Consider the following 20,948-nt stretch of genomic DNA (forward strand, 5'->3'; position numbering starts at 1 on the left):
TTTTGGTAAAAATCATATTTACACATAATAAATCATCATGAAGTTTATTTAGAAATGTTCATTTAATGTTGCCATCATACTGTTCTGTAGTCAAAGTGGAGAAGTTATAGTCATAAAAATGTCATTCTGATATTTGTGGCAAACACTGTTCTGTATTTAAACGTGATATATCAGAATAGGGTATAACGTGACCTTGAATCACATCACCTGACCATCATTACATAAGAATCTGAAGAAAATGATCATTTTAAGTTGCTGCTGTCTCCAGACGCTATAAAGTGACAGCGAATCAAACACTTGTCATATTCTGAAGTAAATTAAATTCAAACCGTTAACGGCAGTTTTTAATTTTGGGTACTTTAGTACTTTTAATTGTGTTTGTTTTATTGTCTGTCTTTGTGAAGTGTTAATTCAGAAAACTTTTTGAAAATATGGAAGAGAAAAATATCGAATCGGAATGCTCAGTGAACATTGCTGACATGTATGTAACAGCTTTTTTATATCTGATTTCATGAAATCCCAACAAAAATAGGAACTGTGTTTTCAGTGACTTCAAACTGTTTTTCATGTCGTGATAGGTTCATTTGAGTAGTTATTCCTAGTCCCTGAATTAGAAAAGGTTATTTTAGTAGGTATATATTTGAATTCTTTCTTGCATCAAAACAAAGTGCTGTGGCTTTTGGTGTTTATAAATAAATGCGAAGGATCGGCTTCATGATAACGAGGCTTTCGAAAAGATTTTCGTAGTTTATAATAGTGAAGGACTGGGGGATGGGACAGAATGGGCCTCTGGTCCTGAGGGTTTCCTAAACTCTGATAGTCTTTTTTAGTCAAATCTCAAACAAGACCTAAACAGGCTTCTTATCTACCAGGTCATATTCATAGTAAGTAACACTTTAATGTGAGATTTCCACTGAACAATTTGTTAAACCGCAACACGAGTTTCACTATACAATAGCTTCTTAAGGTGTCTCGCAATGAAGTGTTACTTGAATAGTTTATTTTTTGTTGAATACTGTCTGTTGGGAGTGGGAGAAAGAGTGGTTTGTGTATAGAGACCACATATTTCAGATACATACAAAGAAGCAGGCTGGAGAGGTAAAATCTGATTATCTTGCATCCTCAAAAATTTTCTCTTGAGTCTAAGTAATTATTTCATGTTCCTTATTGTTTATTGGGATATATGTTTCAATCTCTCTTTATGCAACAGTGAACACTGACACTGTGTCATTATGTGTATGTAAGGTATTAAACACATTAATGTCGTAATAATTGTTAAGAACTTTGTTTATAGAATCATACAATGAAATTTATTTTTTCTACACGTTATGTGCTGAGCTGGGCTGTAAGCTAATTCTAGCTTTCTTGCCCCATCATCTGTAGTCAGTGTCAGTCATCCACATAAAATATTATTTTTCATTTATAAAATATACACCATAGACACATTGATTATTGAGTAGATACAGACCTAATTTACTGTTACCAAGTCAGATTTCTGATAAGATCACTCTACACTGGCTTGAGAACAAGAATTTTTCATTAAAGAACAGTAGGTACAAAATGTCCCTATACATTTATTTTCTTAATATCAACTACTGATGAATTTGGGATAATCCTAAGTTGATGATCGTTAATATCCCCTTCTATTTTTTATTACTTTACTAATTTCTTTATGTTTGATATTATGTAGAATAAAGATTCTGTTTTTGACTCCCAACTGATTATCCTTTTTCAAAATAATTTGAAGAAACCTGTTATTCCTGGTGGAATTTTCTTTTATCTGTTCCATCATAGAGGGCACTGCAAGAAACTTGAGGCATTGTCTTGAGGATTTTAACATGTAATGGTGAATTTATGCACAGTTGATTAGCATGTAGGAAGTAACAATTAGGAAGTGCCAATTATTAATTATGAGTTGAACTCCTTACTTTCCAATGGACAGGTATATGCTGAAAAATTAACAATCATCCAGTAACAAGTGACGATGAGAAGTTAGCCTTTATTTCATTAGTTTGAATTACAATGAACTAAAATACAAGCAACAATTAAAAATTGAAATATTAACAAGAAATGAAAATTCAAAGTTATTAACAAGAAGTGAAAATAAAAAATTAAAAGTTTCCAAGTCAAGTTACTTCACGACGTTTCGATTTTTAATATCCACAATCGTCTTCGGGTGATAAATGGACTTATTCCTCCGCGTTTGATGGCCTGGTTTTCGTTATTCCAAGAATTGCATTTACCGGATACCTTGTGAGTGCGGAAAAACCTATATCGGTGAAACTAAGAGGCCATTGAAAGTTCGCATTGCTGAACACAAGAAACACACACAGCGAGGAGAAACCAGCAAATCAGGAATAGCAGAGCATGTTTGGACTCATCAACATAACATCAAGTGGTCTCAAGTTGAAATCATCCACAAGGAGGAACACTGGTTTAGGAGAAAATTCAAAGAAGTCGCATATATGTTGTCCAACAATGCATTCAGTCAACTTAGCGTAGAGACACGCAACATATGGAAACCTATAATCTAGCGGAACACGACCAACTTTCGCCAAACGGTCAGCTCCCGCTAAAACCGATGAAGTGGAGAGAGGGAAAAAGGGATATGTGAAAGCACTCGAATGACCTATAAATAGTGAGATCTTGGAGGAATAAGTTCAGTCATCACCTGAAAACGATTGTGGATACTAACAATCGAAACGTCGTGAAGTAACTTGTCTTGGACTCTTTTAATTTTCATTTCTTGTTAATGATTTTTAATTTTCATTTATCAATATTTCAAATTTTAATTTTTGTTTGTTCATTGTAATTTCAGTTTTTTTTTGCTTAGTATAATTGTTAATTGTCAGTTAATCTTTTTAATTTTTTATAGATTCTTTCAGGGATTTCTAATCAATTTATGTCATATTAGACAATGGAAGTCCGAACTAATGAAATGCACCACGAAACATTGTCAACCACCTTCAAACAAGTTAGCCTTTCTTACTGCAATGGTACCAGATTTTTTACTAGTACCCATCTAGTTCGCAAATGATCGCTGATTGGTCCATTTCAGAATGAAGGATAACCTAACCTAATGACATTCAAATTTAAAAACTTTCTAAGCTGTGTTCTGTTCGATTTCGTTTCCCAAATAAAAAATATACAGTAGTCGATATTACAATTTTTTTTCCATGAATGCTTAAGCACTTGTGAACTATTTTATTGTGACTTTTAAATTGGAAAGACTCAGTTCAATAGTATATAAGGTATCGATTAGGTTGAGAAGCCAATTAACCACGATCAAAAAGTTGGAACCACGAGGCGTTAGCCGAGTACGATAATTCGCGAGTGGTCTTATCCTCGAGGTGCGTACGATACTTTTTCTTTGACTGCTTCAGAGATGAACTTCAGCTGGGTGCGCCAGCATTATCAACCAACGAACACTCCCCAAACCGTGGTGTAAGTGATCATTGGATCCGAGAATCACGTGCCTTGAGCAAGCGTTGTGAGTGAATAACCTATAGTCTGTACAAAAAGATACTAATTTATTCAAATCTTAAAAAAATAACTTCAAAATATTGATACAAGCAAAGCACCTAGGGAATATTGTTAAATAACTTTATACAGGGTGTAACTAAATAAGTGTAAAACATTTGAGGAGGTGATTCCTCATCGAAAAAAATATAGGATCTTTCATATAAAGAAATTTCATTGGAGCATTCCTTGTTAAGATACAGCCCTTTAAAGGGGGTACATAAAACTTGTATAACAATTTTTTTCACAAGCACTAAAAAAGTTACAATATTGAAATTAACCTGACGTTTTGTACTACCAAAAAGACACTTAACCAGAAATTTATTTGGTTTACCCCATGGTTGTAAGGGGTGGAAAACGCAACCCCTAAAATGTATTTCCAATGTAATTTTTTGTCTTATTATTTGTTTACCATTTAAATATTTATTTCCGATAGCCAGTTTCATTCTAAACAAAAAATGTCTCTTGAGTTTTTTGCCCAAAATAAACCAGTTCACAGCAAAAAATTATTTTAGGGACAACTACATAAATGCGAAAATACGAAACTATAGTCCGTTCATAATTTGTCGATAGCACAAAATGAGGGCCCAAGTCATAAAACGGTCGTAAAACTCGTAAAATCATAGGCGGAGGTTCCTGAGGTGTTTATTCATTAAATATAAAGCTTCAGTTCATATTCGAAACTTGCCTTGAAAGGGTGAAGTTGTTACGAACGAAAATAATTTTTGGTTTAGTACATTTTTTAATCGCATTTAATTTACGGCTCGTTGGTGTTTCGGCGTATACGGCAGTAATTAACGTCTCTAATATTTATTTTGCGAATTTTGTGCAGTGCGTGAGTAACTTTTTTTCATATTCCTACAAACATATACGTACCTTTCGTTCCTGCTTGTTTTGTTTGATTGCTTGCGATTTCTTCGTCATCATCATCAAGTTTTACAAATCAGACCGAAAATCACTTTTGATTGACCGGGAAGAGATAATATGTTGGAGAAGAAAGTATCTAAGATCTATACGAAAATTTCGGGCTGAAGGAAGGCCAATTTACTCTCAGGACGAAACGTGGGTAAACGCAGGTCATACTCTCACAAAAATTTGGACAGATAAAAATATATCAAGCTCCAGGCAAGCCTTTATGGAAGGTTGGTCTACTGGTATTTCCCCACCCTCTGGTAAAGGCAGTAGATTAATAGTTTCTCACATTGGCAGTGAAAAAGGATTTGCTAAGCATGGTTTGTTGGAATTTGAATCCAAAAGCACAAAAGACTATCACGAGGAGATGACAGCTGAAGTTTTCGAAGAGTATTTTGAGCAGATGATTGAACATATACCACCAAACTCAATTATAGTATTAGATAATGCACCTTATCATTCACGACTAGTTGAAAGACTTCCAACGACTGCGTGGAAGAAACAGGATATCATTGACTGGCTGCGGAATAAGTCCCTGCCTTACGAAGATGGAATGGTTAAAGCAGAACTTTTAAAAATTGCCCGGCAACACAAATCTAAGTTCAAGAAATACGTAGTTGACAAAATGGCGGAAAGACGAAACATCACAGTCCTTAGACTTCCACCCTACCACTGCGAATTAAATCCAATTGAACTCATTTGGGCACAAATGAAAAGCTATGTGGCTAGAAAAAATACGTCATATAAAATACAAGCTGTACGTGAATTGTTATATGAGTCTTTACAACATATTACAGAACAAAATTGGCGAGATGCAGTAAGACATGCAATAGAAGAAGAACAAAAAATGTGGGATCTTGACAATATAATTGATGCGACTGTAGAGACACAACCGCTAATTATTAACCTGCAAGACGACTCGGATTCCGAAGATGATCCTGTTTATTTTGAATTTGAATAGTTTTGTAAGTAATCGTAGTTTATATCATTTAAAAATAGGTATTAATTAAATAAATGTATCTTTTACAAATTGCAAGTAACTTATTATTTTTGAATAAAATAAAGAAATTTTTTTAAAATAAAAATACAGTTTACAGTACCTACAGTTTAAGAATATTAATATATTTATTTATTTAAAGTAACTAATGTTTTAATAGAGTATATGACTCTACGACACTGGTCACTCATTTCCACTCAAAATACCTACATAATCGGATTAAAAGTTTTATAGCTGTATTGTATTTCTTCAGATACAAGGTGGGTTAGTCGAAAACATCTTAAACTGCCAGTTTTAGTTTGGTTTTTGTTATTATATCATATTAGCTGTCCTCTCTGTATTTCAGTTCTCTAATGAGGGTCAAACTTGCAGTGAGCTATCAACAAATTATGAACGGACTATAATCTATCTAGTAGGTCGCTATTAGCGATAGTGACAATTGAATTGGTATGACGCTGTCAGTTTGTGAATTTTCAAAGTTGAATTAATACTAATTGTGTGTTGTTGTTCTGTTCTTGATTTGTTACTTCAATAATTCACTTGTTATTAAAATGGCATACACAAATGATGAAATGGCTGATATGCATTACATTTACGGTCTGTCGCAGTGGAATGGGTTAGAAGCTTCTAGAAGATATGCTGAAATGTATCCTCAACGGCAGCATCCTTCACATAGAATATTTGCTCGACTTCATGAACGATTACGAGAATATGGTTCATTCGACAAAAGAACGCAGGATTGTGGTCGCCATCGAGAAGTACGAACACCACAGCTTGAGGAAGCAGTACTTAATTTGATTGAAGAACAACCTACTACCAGTACTAGAAAGATTGCTTTCCAGCTAAATCATATGACGGTATTTCGAATTTCAAAGGAACAACTCTTATACCCTTACCATCTGCAACGAGTACAGGCACTGTTACCGCGAGACTTTCCGAAACGTCTTGAATTTTGCAATTGGATGCTGGAAATGATTAGAAGAAATTGTGACTTACTGAAGACGATAGAATTTACAGACGAATGTAGTTTTTCTCGGGACAAAATTATTAATTTTCATAATTACCACATATGGGCTGATAAAAACCCTCATGCTATTGTCGAAACTAACCATCAAGAACAGTTTTCTCTTAACGTGTGGCTCGGAGTTATTGGGGATGATTTAAATGGGCCTCATTTTCTACCTCCTCGATTAAATGGTGAGGCATACGTTCAATTTTTAAGAGAAGTGCATCCAGTACTGCTGGAGAAAGTTCCTTTGGGCGTCAGAAGGGATATCTTTTTTATGCATGATGGGGCTCTCCCCCATTTTAGTCAAGTAGCACGTCAGCATTCAACTGAAACATATGCAAATCAGTGGATAGGTCGAGGAGGACCACAGAACTGCCCGCTCGATCCCCGGATCTCAATCCTGTCGATTTCTCTATTTGGGGCGATTTACAGCATTTGGTTTATCGTATTCCTGTTCGTGATGTAGAGGATTTAAGAAACCGCATCATCGATGCGTGCAGGGTAATCAGAGAGACTCCCGGAATATTTGAGCGAATACGTGGCCCAATGCGCCGACGTCTAGACGCATGCGTAATGTCTGAAGGTAGGCATATTGAACATTTACTATGATTTCTACATGTTGTGTGTTTTGTTATTAATAAATTAATTTTGTTTATTACCCTTTAATCCCTTTAATAATCCTTTAATAACAATAAATCCAGTTCGCATTTATGACGATGTATCTCTGTAGTTGTTCGTAAAATAATTTTTTGCTGCGAACTGGTTTATTTTGGGCAAAAAACCCAAGAGATATTTTTTGTTTAGAATGAAACAGGCTATCGGAAATAAATTTTTAAATGGTAAACAAATAATAAGACAAAAAGTTACATCGGAAATAAATTTTAGGGGTTGCGTTTTCCACCCCTTACAACCATGGGGTGAACCAAATAAATTACTGGCTAAGTGTCTTTTTGGTAGTACAAAACGTCAGGTTAATTTCAATATTGTAACTTTTTCAGTGCTTGTGAAAAAAATTGTTAAACAAATTTTATGTACCCCCTTTAAGGGGCTGTATCTTAACAAGGGATGCTCCAATGAAATTTCTTTATATGAAAGATCCTATCATTTTTTCGATGAGAAATCACCTCAAATGTTTTACTTATTCAGTTACACCTTGTATTCATAGAAACCAAATAATAATGAAATTGAAAATTCACCAAGTTCAATTATAACTATCCATTAGCATGATGACTCCATAATTTCAATTTGTATACTTCAAATCGAATATTCCTTTCTAAAATAAATCCCGGGGACTAATTAACCTGACCTGAACTATTTCTTCATCATTCGAATACATTGTAATCTTAATACTCTCTTCATGACTCATCGATTTGTTTACAAAATGTACAATCTATGAAACTAAACATTATTTGTTTAGGCGCTGACGTATTCATATCAAACACCCTTTCTGTAGTAGACGTAGACAAATTTAAGTTCATTTCTGTTAATAGTCTTTTTATTTTCTTGTTGTCGCCACTTTTGAAAGTAACGTCCAAAACTATTTTTTTCAAATTCTCGTTTAAAAGATCTGAAAGGGTGTTGAAGTTTGTTCGTTAAGATAATTAGTTTTTGGAATTAGGTTCGCCAGTTTTGGGGAAATACGGGGGCGTCCATAAATTACGTGAGGTGTTTAAGGGGGGGAGGGGGTCGAGTCAAATCTCATCTAATCTTACATTGGAGAGAGGGGGGGTCCCGGCGAATATCACGCAATTTTTTTACTGATTGAAACAAAAAAAAACTAAAAATACTATTTTGGTCCAATCAATCCAGATTGTACCTACATGCTTAAGATTTAATCTTAAGCGTAATCGTAATACGATTAAGATCATTCACTAATTCGTTCGAAAGAAAATAATTTTATTCATACTTCGACGTTATACATCTACTGACTGTCAAACCACCATATTTGTTTTATACCAAATAGCTCAATTTAATCTGAATTTACGGTACAGTGTAGCCCGTCCTTTGTTTTCGCGCCACTGTCAGCCGAACGCGCGACTCGCGACTAAGCCAACGGCTTAGAGTGGCTAGATCAGAACGAAGTTGAAGGAGCAGATGATTTTACTGAAAATCATATGGACATGTTGGTTCCAATAGTCTCTCTTGAGACCGCGCATGATTCTCCATGGACTGAATTAGAGTAGATATTAAGTATTCTATCGTTAAATTTTTATTACACTTATAATTAAACTCTCAGCAATATTGATTACTAGTCTTAACTAGTCGTAAATAAAAGCACGAAGTAATTTTTTTTTCTTTTTACAACAGCCATCCAACGTGTTTACGTAAGAAACCCACATTTTGAAAAATCTCACGTGAGATTGGGGGATGGGGGAGAGGGTTGAGTAAAATCTCACATTTCACCGGGGGGGGGGGGGAGGGACAAAAAAAAAACACCTCACGTAATTTATGGACGCCTTCTAATCCTAACGGAAACAAAGTTCGTAAGAGAAAGGAACATTGTGTATGTGAAGGAAAATTTTCAACCCTTCACTTGTTTGTTTTAGATACAGTGTGTGTCCGATCGAGTTTCCTATTGAAAGTTTGGTATACAGGAATTTTAATATTGCGCATTTCAAAATCCAATATACAGAGTACCGTGTGGAAGCGTGACGTGTTTCATCTATGAAACACTATAGACTAGGGTTGAAGCCTTCAAAAATGGTAAAAAGTGAACAAAAATAATAGTAGGATGGAACCCTTTAGAAAAGGAGGGGAATATGATAAAAATGAAAGGATAAATAAATTACGGGCAACACTACAAGTCTTATTGGAAAAAGTTAAATGGCAAAGTTCTCCCACTCAGTCAGGTTTTCGAGCTGAACATAGCTGTACAACTGCACTGTTGAAAGTTATGGACGATATTCATGCTTCGGTTGATAGTAATAATTTGTGTTTACTTGTTTTGTTAGACTATTCAAAAGCTTTCGACACGATTAGCCATCAGCTTTTATTAGCTTTGTTAAAATATCTCAGATTTTCACCCAACTCAGTTGAACTCATGAAAAACTATCTAAGTGATCGTTCTCAGTGTGTTATATTGAACAAAATCAAATCAGATTTTCTTGCTACTCGGAATGGTGTTCCGCAGGGGTCCATCCTAGGGCCACTTTTGTTTGTAATATATACCTCCCAATTCCCTCATTGCCTTCGTTACACAAACATACATAGTTACGCTGATGATACGCAGATATACATGCATTTCGAGGAATCTTCTGTAGATGATAGTTGCCGAAAAATCAATATAGATTTGAAAAGTCTGACTGAACTTTCGGAAAAATACTGTCTTTCTGTGAATGTCAACAAATCGTTTGTCATGCTTTTTGGGAGGTCAGCAACTAGAAAAAAGTGCTTGAATAATATAAGCATCACTGTCGATAACGTGTCGTTACCAATAAAAGGCGAAGATGACAATATAAAAAACCTTGGTTTGCTGATAAATCCGTCGCTAAGATTTTCATCGCATGTTTCACTGATTTTGAAAAGAGGGTATTGTAACCTCAAAACAATCTATCGTAACCGTGAAATACTGAATCGCCAATCTAAACAAATTCTTTGCGATGCACTTGTTTTATCCCATGCGAACTTTGCTGATGTGGTGTATGGTCCTTATCTGTTACAAACCGATAAGAGAAGACTGCAAGTATTACAGAATTCATGCGTCAGGTTGATCACTGGTTCGCGAAGACGGGATCATGTGACACATCACTTACCAAAATTGGGTTGGTTGAATATGGAAACTCGGCGTATCTTACATGCATGTACATTATTTCACAAAATAATAAATCACATGAAGCCTGCTTATCTTTACAACAAACTCAGGTTTCGGACCGACGTTCATAATCTTAATTTGAGATTCAAGAACTTGCTCACGCCCCCTCACCACAAAACTTCCCATTATCGTGGATCGTTTTCTTATTACATAACCTGGCTCTTCAACAAAGTACCTAACGAACTAAAGAATTCAAATTGTATTATATTCAAGAAAAAAATTAAACATCTTTTGCTTATGAATGAAATTCCTAGCATGCTGAATTTCAAGTGCTAGTATATATTTTCTTTTTTTTTCTTTTAAATTATAGTATTATACATATGTTCAATGTGTCTTGCATACCGTTTTATGAAGTATATTTTCAATCGTGTTGTCTGGTGTTATGTTTGCTTGTGTGCACTTGTGTTTATGTTTACATAGGTGCACACGTTTTTTGGTTGGATGGAAGAGCAAGGTCTGCTCATGTTGCGATTTCTCCGTAGCATGGTCAGAAATTGAATCCTGCCATTTGATAGGAGGTTATATTTTTGTTTATATATATATTTTTTTCTTTGTATTTGTTCCTGTCAATAAAAGCAATTATTATTATTATTATTATTATTAAAGTTGTAGGTGATAAAAATGTGAAGTGATAAAGTTTATGTGAAAAATTTAAAAAACCAAGCTTTTGGATTTTTATTTTTCTAAAAAAAAAAGAATTCTACGAAATTTGGTGAAAACTTATCTTTTCATGTCCCAAATACACTGTAATTGATTCGATTTGAAGTATTTATTTTTTCACCTTATTTTAACTTAATATCAAAAAAGCATCATAATTTTCAATCGAAAATTCTCGCCTCAAAATATCAGCTTTTTTCAAAAAGTCGGTGTGTTTTTGTTGCTTAAAATCTCTTTTTTTCATGGTGTAAAAAAATATACATTACTATAGTGAATATTTTCAGAAAATGCCAAAACTCGAAAAAAACTTGAATTCGAAATTTTTTTTCAATCATTACGTACAATTTTGAGCTATTTATCAAGATTTACACTTTGATTGCTCAAAAAACGTAAGATAATTTCATGTTACATTGTTGACGGAAAAAATTGCAAATCGAAAAATACTACTATAATTAACAAACAAATAAGTTAATGAAGTTAATATTTAATGAGACATCTACAATACTTTGAGAAGGTTGTAGAATCTTCTTCAAATAATTACCACGAAGCATATGAAGAAGGAAAAAAAATCTTCGCAAGATATTGTTGGAATGAATTTTGGCAGTGTGAAATTTAAAAGGAGAAACAAAGTTTTGTCTCTAAAAACGGTTGAATCTTTGGTTGAAGTAAACGAAGATATTATAGCCATCGATCCATTATTGCTATTTCAAAGGATATCGTTAACGATCGACAGATATGGAAACTTATTTACGATACAAGCTTTTACAGAAAATGGCCTCAGGAAAAATGTAAAATCTCAACAGATTGGGGCTGGAAGCAACATCAACGTGGCATTATGCCCAAATTTACAAAAAAGGAATTAATTCCGAAACTATTGCTTAAAACTATTTGCTGCAGCTGTGAAACTGGATGTAACAGTTTAAAATGTGGCTGTCGAAAACATGGTTTAAAATACACAAATTTATGCTCAAATTGTCATGGTTCTGAAAATTGCTCCAATATGGAAGAAAAAACCTACGAGGAAGTTAATGATTCAGATGAAATTGTGTATATAGAACCAATGCAGACTCGAAATAATATTGGAGACGAAGAAGGTGATGGTCTTCAATATTTCGAAGATCAACTAGAATTGGAAAGGTTTGTCGAATCTAACGATGAAAAAATTCCATGAAAGAGACAAAAACTAATGGATAAGTGATTGGTTCCGATGCCAAACTCCAAAAATAGTGTCAAAATCTTATATTCAACTGTCTATACAGTGTGTCAGTTTCAAAACTTACTATGGGCTATATCTCACGAACGAAAGCTGATATCGGAAAATGCTTGCAACCTTTTCTAGGATAGTAAGGGGGAACTAAAGTGACATGAAATAGAACTCACCCCCATCAACCCTCTAGGCCCCACCCACCAAAACACAAAAAGTTTAAATTGCGAACCCCTACTTGAAATCATTGAAAATACAATAAAAAATGCTATCCAATGGTATAAATAATAATTGTACAGGTTGAAGAAATAATTGTGGAACTTTGGCTTGAATGGAATATTTAATGAGGTTTTTGTTGAACTGCAAATTTATTTTTTGTTATTGTTATTGTTTTTACAAAACAACGGAACCCACTTTGAACATTTACTTGATTGACATTTTTAATAAATTTGCAGTTCAACAAAAACCTCATTAAATATTCCATTCAAGCAAAAGTTTCACAATCATTGCTTCATCCTGTACAATTATTATTTACACCATTGGGTAGCATTTTCTATAGTCTTTTCAATGATGTATCACAAGTAGGGGTTTGCAATTTAAACTTTTTGAGTTTTGGTGGGTGGGGCCTAGGGGATTGATGGGGGTGAGTTCTCTTTCATGTCACTTCAGTTCTCCCTTACTATCCTAGAAACGGTTTCAAGCATTTTTCTATATCAGCTTTCGTTCGTGAGATATAGCCCATTGTAAGTTTTAAAATTGATACACTGTATATTCATAGTCTGGGTCACAAAAGTGCAGGCCCCAGTCTGCGAAAGGCTGAGTTCTTGTGAGCAACGCGAAATCGACTGCCTCAGATTCTCCTGCATACTCTCACAGACAGCGGCGATGCTTTCGACAGATTTTGCATTGCGTCTCGTCGACGTACGGGTGTTGGTTGATCGTTTACTGAACCAGTGGACTCACATTTATCCACCATATTGCGAATAAGTCGTCTCAGTCACAGTCATTTTTTTCATTTCGATTTTTCATCGAAATATAAAAATTTGTATGTTACTTCCTGATGGATGAACTATTTTCTTCTAGAACTAACGAGTACTATTAATATCATCATTTTTTTTTGGAAACTGTAAACGTCTATTGTAATTTAAGGATTCCAGGTTATTTGTCCACCCTCTATAAATATTACGTCAGTGCCTAGTACGAAATTCCATTCATGACTGGCATTCCATTGTTTTATAGTTCCGGCCCCAAATCTGCATTTTTATATTGTCGAACATCATCGACATCCCCTCGTCTGAAAAGGCTCCCACGTGTGTTGACGATCGATATCAACCCCTGTAGGTCCTGTGTGGATACCCCGAAGGAGGGCGAATTTAAAAACAAGCGACAGGTTATTCCACCTTATCCCACTCGGTGTCGTTCCATTTAACTCTGTAAGCGCCGTGACGCTATGTCGCGTGGATTTCGCCATAGGCGTCGATTCGGTTTGGTATTAAGGCGAAATTGGTATAGTGTCTCCTACCGAATTGATATATGATAAGATCACCACGTTCATTCTCAAATAAAATTTTATGATTATTCCTTATTTAACGCATATATATTGTAGCTTTCATTTAATTCATATGTCTTGATTATGTATAGTTGTTATTTGTTTTTATCATGATTACAACGTTCATATTTCAATTTTAACTCTAACTCAATTGCGACCAATCTCACTAACAATAGTAAAATATAATATATATATATATATATATATATATATATATATATATATATATATATATATATATATATATATATATATACTATATATATTAACTAGTCAGTCAAGACTACCCATCGCTTTATATATATATATATATATATATATATATATTAACTAGTCAGTCAAGACTACCCATCGCTTTATATATATATATATATATATATATATATATATATATATATATATATATATATATATATATATATATATACATATACATATACAATCGATAGCTTCAAAAACACTTCACTATTTTTCTTCAAAAGTTTCTGATAATTCCTCTATCATCTTCTCTGTTTCACTATTACTGTCGTCATTTAAATCAATAATGAATCTATTTCCACCATTGATATGGAAGTATCCAATCTCCATATAGTGTTTTTCAACTAAAATTACTTTTTTAATACTTTGCTGCCAGTCTTTTTCGGTAATATTAGATACTTCTTCTTTAATTACCTCTATTACCTTCTTTTCAAATATTGGAAAATTATTTTTACGTCTAATGCCATGTTTCAATTATTCCCAAATCAACTCGATGGGATTGAAAAAAGAAAAATAGGGGGAAGTCTCAGTATGGTGTGTCCATATTTTTCAGCAATACTCTTTTTCAAATGTTTTTGTCTGTAAAACTGCAAATTATTGGTTTTTGATATGGTAATCTTCAAAATACAAATTGTTATCCATTAAAAAACTTTGTATTTCATCATTCCTCAAAAACATTAGCTTCCATGTTCTTATGATTGTCAACATTGCAGTCTTCAAGTTTTTTCCACATAATTTTAAAGAATTCGGAACCCACCCTTTATTTTCTTTGCAATGCACAATGATTTGTCGCGATCCTTTGTTTGTAGGCATGTTAGGCGTACACATTCTCGAACCATCAGTCCACCCTTTTGTTACTGTGTCGTGAGTGTCGTACCAAGTTTTGTCCAAATTAGAAAATTTGCCATTGTTCTTGATTATATTTAGTTATTTATTCTAAGTATTTGTTACGCAATTTCACTCTTCTTCTGCTTTCCATAACTGCTTGATGTTTGTTTATCATTTTAAATTTAAATCCTAGTTACTTTATCCAATTCTGAAGAGTTTTATCACAGCAGCTCACGTTTATTTCTTATGATTTCAGTTGTAGAAATCGCTTTTGCAACAGTCCTATATTGTTTTTTTCAATGATTTTATTAGATAAACATCTAAAGGTTCTGGTAATCCTGTACCACATCGCGTCTTGCGTTCATAAGGTTTGTTTTTGACTATTTTACGTACAGTTGAGAAAGGAATTTCGGTCAAATCTGATGTTGCTTGTAATACTTTGTTTCCCTCGAAATCAAACTTGATATGTAGATTCTTATATACATTGAAACATACTTTCTGTGTTTCAATATCCAAATGCATCCGAATCTTATTCACTGGTATCTCATTTTCGCATTGTTCACCATCGCTTTCGGAATCACTACACTGAAAAAAAGTCTGCGTTGTTATTACTTTTAGTACTTGTCCAAGGATGCCACATTTTAAACAGATAACAAAAATTTCAAGTAATTATAACTGCACCAATATAGAATTTCAACACTCAAATCGCGATCAGTTCCTGAACTGAACATTGATGGCACGGCGGCGATAACCATCCCCGCATTCCCCGATTACTATTCGTCACCGTAACATAACTTCAAATTTAATTTTATGACTCTTTAGCCAATCATAAAACTCGGTTAGTAAAAATTATCCAATACGAACCGCCAATTCTGCAGTCCACGTGGACTATTTCGGAGCCGGTTCATTTCTAAGTATTGGTTTTTTTGGCCGCTAACTTTAAATGTTCACAATATCGTTTACTTCGACTATACAAGCTCGCATAAGCATCGCTCCGGAATCAACGGCCATCCAAATTTGCTTGAAAGGGTCATACTGGTGACGCAAAAGTGTATAATATCTGAGGGGAACTACTTCGAAGGGGACAAAATAGAAATTGATGAATAAATGAATATTTTTTGAGAAAAATTAAAATTTATCTAATTTTTTGAACATACACCGAATCTCTAAAAACATTTTAAACCTGTTTTCTCTAAGATCATAACTTTTTTACACCGAACCCTGAAAAAACCCAACGGACGGACAGTTCATTTCTGAAAGTATCTAAGGTCAACTGAAAAGTATACCTTATTACGTGCAATATCAGTAATAATCTGTTGAAATCTGTTTTTCCGTTAACCAGAATACACAGAATCGTTATTACTTTTGGAAGACCTGAAGTCGAGATCGACATTTTTCAGTTGTACCAACTATTTTACCCAGTCTCTATACAGGGTGTTCCTTAAACACATGCTAATATTTAAGGAGGTAATTCTTAGACCCATTTTAAGGAAAAAACCTCCTATGGACGTAAGTCCTAAACGCCTTAACTTTTGAGATACAGGGTGGCAAAGTTTTCAAAAATAATCAGTTTTTTAATAATAACTGAGGTCATTTCGTAGACATCTTTGGCATATTTGGTACATATGTTCCATGCCTCAAGGCGCATTTTCTGATGTACAATTTTCTTAATTTTCTCTGCCAGTGGCGTACGTACGAGTTTTGAAATGTATATTTTTGGCGAAAAAATACTACGCCACTGCTTTATCTTGAATTAAAAATTATTTTTAAAATCTCCATACATTTTTGAGCACATTTGATTTGCTGGGTTTTCTTTGTCCGACGCATGGTTTTCGCTCAAAAAATTAAAAATCGCTTTACTTAAGGATAAATTCCTTAAAAATCTGATGCGGTATCGTGCATCGACTGAAAGCAAACTAAGAGATCATATTTGTTGCAAAATAATTGAGGATCTAAAAGGTATTTGTTTGTTGTCAGATGCACTGTTCTCAATTAAAATTACGTCATAACGCAGCACCGCTTAATAATTTTTGAAAACATAAATTTAGTTATCCTGGAATAAATGACGTGTAGCAGAATTTATTTACTGCACCTCTTGGAAATATGGAGTTTGTCGATATGTGATTTCTTTTAAAGATTAAAAGCAGAAAAAACAGCGTACCCATCATAGCAATAAAAAACGAATTCTCTGTATGTACAAACGTCAGTAGCTAATATTGATGTTGGTTTAAAGTAAGGTGTTGGTGTTAAAAACTGTCACAGCGCGTTTTGATTGATTTTGAAGTGTTATTGAAGTTATTTTGGTAGTCCGCTGTTTTTCTGAATATCAGTAAATATGGTAAATTATACGAATGCGGAAATGGCGCAAATGCATTACGTATATAGCCTTGCCGATGGTAATGCAACAGAAGCCAGGCGCATTTATCAGGAAAGGTATCCTAATCGTGCCTTACCAGATAGCAGAACCTTTTTAAATATTCATAGTCGACTTGGGGAAACTGGTAGTTTCAAGAAAGGGACTCCGGAAGGTAGACCTCGTGTAGTAAGAACTCCTGAAATTGAGGAAGCGATGCTGCAAGAAATTGAGGAACATCCTGAGACGAGTACGAGGAAGATCGCTAGAACTCTGGATATTTGTCATCAAATTGTTTGGCGTATTTTGGTTGATTTTTTGTTATACCCATACCATATTTCAAGAGTGCAGGCATTACTCCCCAGATATTTTCCACAGCGTGTGAACTTCAGTCAGTGGTATCTACAAAGTATTGCACTAAATCCGCAGTTTGAGACACAAATTTTGTTCACAGACGAAGCAAATTTTTCTCGGAATGCCATTCAAAATTTCCATAACAATCATGTGTGGGCTGAAAAAAATCCCCATGCAATAACCGAAACCCATTTCCAACACCAATTTTCGGTTAATGTATGGGCAGGAATTATAGGTGATCATCTAATAGGCCCATTTTTTCTACCAGGACGCCTTGATGGTCGTTCTTATTTACACTTTCTCGAAGAAGACTTACCTGGGTTATTGGAAGATGTGCCACTTGCGTTAAGGAATCGAATATGGTACATGCACGATGGCGCCCCTGCTCATTTCAGTGTGTAATTGTCCGAAACCATTTAAATACAGTTTATCCTAATCGTTGGATAGGTCGCGGAGGACCTCAGCAATGGCCAGCAAGATCCCCCGATCTCAACAGTTTAGATTTTTTTTATGGGGTCACCTTAAAACTCTTGTGTATAAAACTCCCGTTAATACTTTAGAAGATTTAAGAGAGCGAATAGTTGCCTCGTGTGAAACTATACGAAATACGCCGGGAATATTTGAACGGGTGCGTAATTCCATGCGTAGTCACAAAATAAAATAAAACTCGTTTTTGTGAAAAATTTATTTTTTTGCAGATTATGTTTTCAAATATTATTAGAGAATTGGTAATGCGTTATGAAGCAATTTTCAGATTCTCATTCATTTTAGAATTGATCTAATTTCTTAATTTGCTTTCTGTCGATTTTTATTTTTTTTTAGTGAAAATCATGCGTCGGACAAAGGAATACCAGGAGATCAAATTTTCTCAAAAATAAATGAGGATTTTAAAAATGATTTTATTTTGAAAAGAAAGCATTGGCGTAGTACTTTTTCCCCAAAAATATTCAATGCGAAACCCGTAGGCATGCCACTGTTTGAAAAAATTCAAATTTGTATACATCAGAAAATGCGCCTTGAGGCATGGAACATATGTACCAAATATGCCAAAGATGTCTACAAAATTATCTCAGTTATTATTAAAAAACTGATTATTTTTGAAAACTTTGCCACCCTGTATCTCAAAAGTTAAGGCGTTTAGGACATACGTCCATAAGAAGTTTTTTTCTTAAAATGGGTCTAAGAATTACCTCCCTGAATATTAGCATATGTCTTCATTATCTTAATGTTCTGATGAATATTATTTCAATTCACGAGATATTGCAGAAGATATATTCAGGTTCAGAGATAAAGCGAGTCCAAAAAGTCTTTCTATTCCTTGTGAATATACTATGACATCAGTTTGTTCGGCTCTTGTTTCGACTAGCTGCCTTACAGTAAGAGCTTCAAGAAAACACGGAAGACGAATATCGTTCGATGTTAAGGCCGGGATAGACATTCCGTCATGCACATCAACTTGCTTGCGCAAACGTAAATTGTACGGCAAGACTGAATTCCTCATTTGACCACTAACTATTCAGTCTTGTTCGTTTTGTTGATCAATTTAAACGTCCAGAATCAACATGGCTGACGATCTATTATTGTGTGCGGCTGCTATTGCTATTATAGCAAAAGAGAAAAAAGTAAATAAGAGAAAACGTTCCAGGTGGTCGAAAGAATGGTTACTTAAGCGACAGGAATAATCACACCTACATTTACTAAATGAGCTTCGATTAGAACCTGAGGATTGGTTCAATTATTTACGTATGGACGAAAAAACTTATTTGGAATTGCTCCAGATAGTAACGCCTCAAATCAAAAGGATGGATACAGTTATGAGAAAAGCAATATCACCACATGAGGGGCTCAGCGCAACTCTATGCTTTTTAGCAACAGGAAGATGTTGAAGTTTGTCTTCGGAGTCTACTCTTATCATTGATATTCATTTCAGTCTTCGGTCGATACCATAAGAGGACGTCTTTACGAGTGGAGGTGGCCATACTTTCTTACAATATGCGCCTGGATGTTGTAGCAGATGGAATTACGCTGTTAGGATGTATGTCCTGGAAAATTCTCTCGCATTTCCAATACAGTGCATGATAGCCATTTCAGCGTTAGAAAAATGATTTATGATGGAACTATTGTTATCTGTATCTGTAGAGTAGGGAGGGTGAGTGTAGGCCCACAGCACTTAGGCCACATGTGACCCATTGTACATCCTCCCGAGGAGTTGTCCATCCTGTCTTTTCCAGGAAGGTGGACAGGTCACTAGGAGACATCTCCTTTATATCGGCAGGTGTAGGCCAAGACTCGTCGAACACACACTCTCTTATTGACGATAACTCCGGACACTCGCATAGGACATACCTGACAGTTTCATCTTCCTGTTCACACATCCTGCATAGAGGTGTGTCCACTAGCCCCATATTATGGAGGTGTTTCCTTAGTTGACAGTGGCCAGTCAGAAATCCTACTGTTGAGCGTAGATTTTTCCTGGTCATCGCCAGATATTTCTTCGGCGCCAGCTTCCCAGGGTCGCCCAGGGTGATCCTGGCAAGATTGATTCCTTTTGGAACCATTGCTAATTGACAACTCTGAATTTTACTAATGTAACAATACAACTATTGCTGTCAGCTGGTCTCTAAAGCTAAGTAGTTACTTGTTACTTGTAGTTAGTTGTTGTGGAATTGGCCGCAGTGGTAGTGCGCCCGACTCACGATCGGAAGACCGTGGGTTCGATTCCCGCCTCGACCAGATATTTTTCCCGAGAGAATTCATCTGGTTGAAGCTGGAATGATTCTGCAATCATGTTAGGAATCACACATCAAAAGGTAAGTCCTCGTTAGTCCTTAGCTCGCACAAGTTCTCAACTTTTGAGAGTTGTCGTTCGTATGGGGGCGACAGATGATTAACGAAAAAACAGATTTTAAACAGATTTAAACTTGATTGAAATCAACGATTATTTATTATGAAAAGCAGATGAATTTTTATTTTTATCAATAGTTGACCCATTGGAACCAGTGGCGTTACATATTTAAATTATATTGCCTTCCACCCCTGATATGAACTAGATATGAAGAAAACACCCCAGACCAAAAAGTTGTACTTTTGATTGCTTTGTCCAAAAAAAAATTTAAACTTTACTAATTCAGGAAACATTTCAATTTGAAATATTCAAATAATAATAAATGGGTATGTATGCTCATTCAAGAAGATATTAGATACAAGCAAAAATTATGGTTATCAGATAAATCTGCTGAATCTTCGTCGAATGGTGGAAGGTTCTCTTCTTTTATAACATGTTTAGTGCATTTTCGCCATGTTCCGGAATCGACATTTTTTGAGGACATCTTGAAGAGTATTTTTGGTATCTTTCGTCTTCATTCTTGCAACGAAACCCTTCCTTGAGCCCAAACGAGTTCAGTGGGATTAAGTTCATAGAGATAAAACCTTCCCGAAACATGAACCATTGAATTGTGCGAAAGAAAAATACGTTCGAAACTACTACTTTTCATATG

The 20,948-nt window shown here is 34.8% G+C and overlaps 1 protein-coding gene across 1 annotated transcript in view; it reads left to right on the forward strand.

The window, feature by feature from the left end:
* The first annotated feature begins 292 nt into the window (after window positions 1-292).
* Window positions 293-20,948, forward strand: part of LOC111516537 (uncharacterized) — a 116,260-nt gene continuing 95,604 nt past the window's right edge. Inside the window, exon 1 of the mRNA XM_074175038.1 lies at window positions 293-481. Within this exon, the coding sequence (XP_074031139.1) occupies window positions 432-481 (50 nt within the window). The 5' untranslated portion in view covers window positions 293-431. The remainder of the gene's footprint in view (window positions 482-20,948) is intronic.

The sequence above is a fragment of the Leptinotarsa decemlineata genome, unplaced genomic scaffold (assembly GCF_025532065.1).
Source record: "Leptinotarsa decemlineata unplaced genomic scaffold, Ldec_3_MD MMD2_tig00000882_RagTag_RagTag, whole genome shotgun sequence".
Taxonomy (NCBI): Eukaryota; Metazoa; Arthropoda; class Insecta; order Coleoptera; family Chrysomelidae; genus Leptinotarsa; species Leptinotarsa decemlineata.